The following is a 5,645-nucleotide window of genomic DNA, read 5'->3' as shown; positions in this document are numbered from 1 at the left end:
TAATAAGAATGTATTAGTAAGATAAACAATTCTAGCGAATAACACATATAGTACTCAATGGAATTTTATTTATTAAAAGAAGATATTAAAGTGCTGATGTCAAAAGATAATAATAAATCGACTAAATGAGCAATCTATAAAAAGACTGAACTACCATTTTAAGTAATTTTTACATAAACTCGCAATTCTTAAACTAAATACATAACTGATTATTATTAGGTGATGTTAAAATTGTTTGAATACTTTTAGTCATTGTACAGTTATATTTCCATCTAAACTGCAATTTTGACAAGATAATTGTATACATATAGTAGCATGATAATAATAAAGTTTTTTAATTTTTATTAAGGCATTTTATGGATATTAAAGTAATCAATCCATAAAAGTTTACGTGATCTATCGAGCGAAATAGAATGTAGAGTATTGTACCTGTCTGTCTTTCATAAAATACATATATCTTTATAATAAAAATACAAAAAATATTGTTTGAATATACTTTATTTTGTAATTTAGACATTTGCAGTGCTATAGCAGGATTTTAAAATATTATTAAACATTATGTGATAGATTTTAGTCACAGTTATAATTATTATATTATTACTATATATATAATTATAATAGATTACACATAAATATTATAATTAAATATTAAAGCATTGTTTTTGTTTCAGTAAAAATCATGTTATTTTATTAGGTTACATAAAAAATTATATAAGGAATGATTCTAAAAATGAAAGAATTGTAGAAAGGTATAGAATTCAATTATATAGGAAAATTCTTTATAGACAGATGTTATTGTAATTAATCTTTTTCAATTATTAATTTTTTCTTATAATTTCAAGATTGGGATATCAAATCATATCTATGATACATAGAAGAAAATTGTGTAACATAAATTAGACCATATAAATTGCTTATTATTAAAAATATTTTTTATGAATTACTGTTATGTTTTGTTAAATTAATTACTTATTTACGTGCGCTTGTATTACAATAACTAAAACGGTCGCGATAGACATGATAAACTAAAAATAAAGATAACATATATAAATTTTCATCTTAAATATTTATTATGATTTATTATTTCTAGTATGCAATTAGATAATAAATATAACATACCCTGTAAAGAAATTTGGAGCCAAATTGGAAAAATCCAATTCCATAGAATCTAAGAGGCTTATAAGTCATTTGTAATGAAAATTGTGAAATCTGTATTATTACAAAACATTACTATTAATCCGTATTTTATTAGTGTTTGTACTAAATTTGACATTTAATGTTTCTTTTAATAAAATTTAGTAAACTTATTTTAAGACTTACGATTTCACGAACTTCAACGTCAAAAGTAGAATATGATAATTTATTTAATAAATATCTTGTTGCATCAGCCTAAAATTGGAATATGTTAAATAAAATTGAAGTTACTTCTAATTTAGGAATTTAAAGATATTACTAGTATTTTTTATTAAAAATAAATTTTAAATTAACATTTAAAAAGTTTAAGTTAAAATGAATACCTTGGTGCTGACTATTTCGCACACATAATTGATGAGTAGAAATTTGCTAACGTTATGAAAAAGCAAGAATAAATATAGAACTGCACACAGTATATTATTAGATTTTACGTAATTATCAGTAAGTATTGCGGAGAAAATTATACGTAAGTCAATCACTATCCAATTAAAATAACATGCCATTTTAAAAGTCATTTGTGTTCCAAATATTGAGTCCACCTCTCGGGATAGTTTGCGTAATTCTAAATGAAGATGTCTGTAGTACCAAAATAAAATTACACAAGATAAAATTGCTGTAATTATTAGAACTTATCTAAATTAATAAAATTGTCTTACAAAATTATCCATATGATGTAGTCATTTCTAGGAGTCTCCAAAAATCTTCGTCGATAAAAATGTATCATGGAATTTTCCCAAGCTGGTTTTATTGCATGTTTATTATTTTTTATTAAATTCTGAATGAGTTCATTGACTTGATCAAACTTCAATCCTATGTATCTTAATATAAAGAGTCATTGAATATAAAATCGTTATTTACAAATAGCAAGTATATTGTATCGAAAATTTTAAAAACACACTTTAAAAATTGTGAGATATTTATGAATGATAATTTAATTGTATTACACATATAATTGTATTATAAAGTATTATAAACATATTATGAACCGTATATATAAACCGTATATGTAAAAAGATACTAACCCAAGAATACTTGCATTAGTCAAATCATCGACAACGTTAATGTGAAAAGAGTAGTATAGTAAAAAGATAAAAAGCATAGCTGTTACAATGTCACAATTGTGTTCAACTTTTAAAAATAATGCTGAGCTACAATTCATTAATATAACTATCATGGACCATCCTAAGACAAGCCATAGTATTTTTGCATGTAGTTTGTCATAATTTGTCACTATTCCAAGTTTATGCAGTGTATTGTCGACAATATCGAGCTTTTTCAAGCAGTTTTTAAATTTCTGTCAGGAAGATGCAAGTAGAATAGATGAAATAAATGAATAATATTATTATTTATCTGAAAATTTGACAACGTTATTGCAGCTTATACATCTAATAATATCTTTATTGCATTTTTAGTCATTATTGTATAATTAATTTATATCTGTATATACTAAATTAATATAATATTAATACATAAATGCATTAGTGACATATGCAGAAAAAAATTTAATGTAAAAAATGCAAAATAATATGCACAGAAAGACTTTATGATTTAATGTAATTTAAACAATAAGAATTTTTTAATGTAATTTCTTTCTACTATGACGATATATCAAATAATAATAAATTTAAAAGAATCTACGTAGTGTTTGCAGATTATCTTTATGTTTTCATACATCATTAAATGTCAAAAGTTAAAAAATTTATAATTATTTTGAGTATTGTAGTTATGTAGATATGCATTTATAATTATTGCTGATAATTGAAAATATTATATCTACTTACCTCATTATGATATATTCCAAACACGATCGATAACAAGGTTGTAAACAATTCCAGCAAATAGCAAATATGATACTCGGTACTGGTATAAAATTTAAGATAAGGTATTAATATTGCCATTAAAAGAAAATAATAAATTATCCAAACTGTCAGCATATATAAGAGACTAAACCATAATTTCGCGTGACGTAGAGGTAGATTGGTGAGTCTTAAACTAAAAATGTAACTAATCATCAGGAGTGGCATTAAAATTGTCTGAATACTTCTATTCATTGTGCATACCGTTGTTATTTCAAACTGTTCGTTTTTTACTGACTTTATATATGCAACAGTAAAGCTACGCGATGTTTGTAATTTCTATTAAGATACTTATGAATATTAGATAATCAATCTATTATAATTTATGTAACACGATTAAAGCAGATAACAAATAAAGTACTTCTTCACGTATGAACAAATATATTCATATATGTAATATGAATATAATTCTCGATATTTTCATTTTCTCTTTTCTTAATCGGAGCATTTATATAATGATGCAACGTAACCATATTTTCAAATAGCACAGATATATTTTAATCACAATTACAGCTGTAACAAATAGATTATATACACATATCATAAATAATGTAATTACAAAAATTGTTTTTTGTTATAATAAAAATTATATTATTTAATTAATTATATAAAAACTGTATACAAAGAATAATTCTTTTTACATAAACAGAATTGCGGAAATATGAAATCGATATAAAAACATAATAAAGAATATTGTACATTTGTATTTCAAACACTGAATTTATTTCATGGGATATTTTTGCGCAATTCTAAGTGTAGATGATGTCTATGTATATATATATATAAATATAAAGTTTTATATATTCCATGTATATACTAATTATAAATATTATTTTTTTGTGATTTTAACATTTTATGATACAATATAATTTATATAAAACGTCTTACATAACGATCTACGTTATGCACTTGTTATTCAGTGATTTCTGTGTTGGTGAGAATTTATCATAGAATTTTCCCAAGCTCGTTTTATTTTATGTTTATTATTTTTTATTAAGTTATGAAGATGTTTATTAACTTGATCAAATTTTAATCCTGGGTATCTAAATATAAATAAAATATATCGTTATTTGCAAATATTTACTATATTGTATAGAAATTTTTAAAAATACTTTAGTAATTATAAAATTTTATGTATTATAATGTAATTTTATTATTATTCATAAATAACAACGCTTAAGGTAAGGATATAATGGTATATGTAAAAAAAGGATATACCAACGAGAATACTTGCAGTAGTCAAATCATCGACAAAGTTTCGAATAAAGATATAAAACGTGATTGTTGCAAAATTATGTTATATCTATCTTTCACATATAATACTGTACTGCAAACCGTTAATATAATTATTATAAACTATTCTAAGATAAACCATATTGTTGTTTTATGTATTTAGTTTGTCATAATCTGTCATTTTTCCTAACTTAAGCAATGTGTTGTCGATAATATTAATTTTTTTCAAACAGTTTTGGAATTTCTATCACAAAAATAAGGGGGTGTGGGAGTGAGAGGGGGGGGGAGAGGGGAAGAGGGAGAGGGGGGAGAGAGAGGAAAGGAGGGAAGAGAGGGGGAGGGGGAGGAGGAGGAGGGGAGAGAGAGAGAGTAAACGTATAACTTTTTAATTATAAGTCTTATATATTTTCTATCTGTTATAATTGCATGTATTCGAAATTGCTAATTATTAATAATTGCATGTATTACAATTTATAATATTAATTTAATTTTCTTCCCACTATATATATTTTAATATCTCCTTACCTTATCGTGATATGTACCAAATATGATTGACAATAAAGTCGTGATAATTTCTACTCGTTTGCAAATGTGCTCCTCGATAAGAATAAACTTATTAAAAGACGATATTAATGCAGATGTTAAGAGGAAACAGTAAATTGATCAAACTAGTATCATATATAGAACATTAAACCATAATCTTGAATAAGTAGATGAATTGTCAATTCTCAAACCTAACATGTAACTGATCATTAAAAATGGCTTTAAAATTGTTCGAATATTCGCGATCATCGCTCACATAATTTCAAACTGTTTCTTTATTGATTAGTTGATTGCATGGGTTATATCGAAGAATAAAGATAGCGCATCTTTGTAATTTTAATCAGGCACTTATGGATATTAAAGTAAATAGTCTAGTACTTATGTATCACTATTTATCGAAATTGAATTGATGAAGAATATATTTTTTCTTTAAAATAAATATATAGCAAACGAATATAATAAAAATATTGTTTGTAATATTTTTATGTGTTTTAACTTATTTTATATTTATGATATTTTGTTATTTAGAATGTCTCAAAATTCGCGACTCAAAATATAACAAGAGTTCTAAAAAAAAAAAATAATAATTTGTAAATTTTTATTTTAAGCAGTAATATTTGAGATAACAAGGGTTTAAATATGATTCATTATATAAGATTATGTAATGGTCATGTGTCCATGAGTTATGGTGCGTATGATTATAGGTATTAGTGAGCGTTGATCAGCGCACACTTCAACGCGTTCAATATTATCTTATATATGCTCACTTGTAGTCATCTAAAAATCTAAACATATTTTGTAATTTTTAATCTCTATTTA

At 24.0% G+C, this 5,645-nt stretch overlaps 1 protein-coding gene across 1 annotated transcript; it reads right to left on the bottom strand.

Annotated features, from left to right (window-relative positions):
- Positions 1 to 965: 965 nt before the first annotated feature.
- On the bottom strand, positions 966 to 1,597 carry LOC108755237 (the record flags this gene model as incomplete). Its single annotated transcript, XM_018498138.1, has 4 exons — positions 966 to 1,025; positions 1,120 to 1,209; positions 1,321 to 1,389; positions 1,518 to 1,597. Coding segments are annotated over 4 exons (299 nt in total), but the record flags the coding sequence as incomplete, so codon positions are not given.
- Between the last annotated feature and the right edge of the window lie 4,048 nt (positions 1,598 to 5,645).

The sequence above is a fragment of the Trachymyrmex septentrionalis genome, unplaced genomic scaffold (assembly GCF_001594115.1).
Source record: "Trachymyrmex septentrionalis isolate Tsep2-gDNA-1 unplaced genomic scaffold, Tsep1.0 scaffold87, whole genome shotgun sequence".
Lineage (NCBI taxonomy): Eukaryota > Metazoa > Arthropoda > Insecta > Hymenoptera > Formicidae > Trachymyrmex > Trachymyrmex septentrionalis.
The sequence above is the reverse complement of the archived record's forward strand: the minus strand, read 5'-3'. Positions and strand labels throughout refer to the sequence as shown.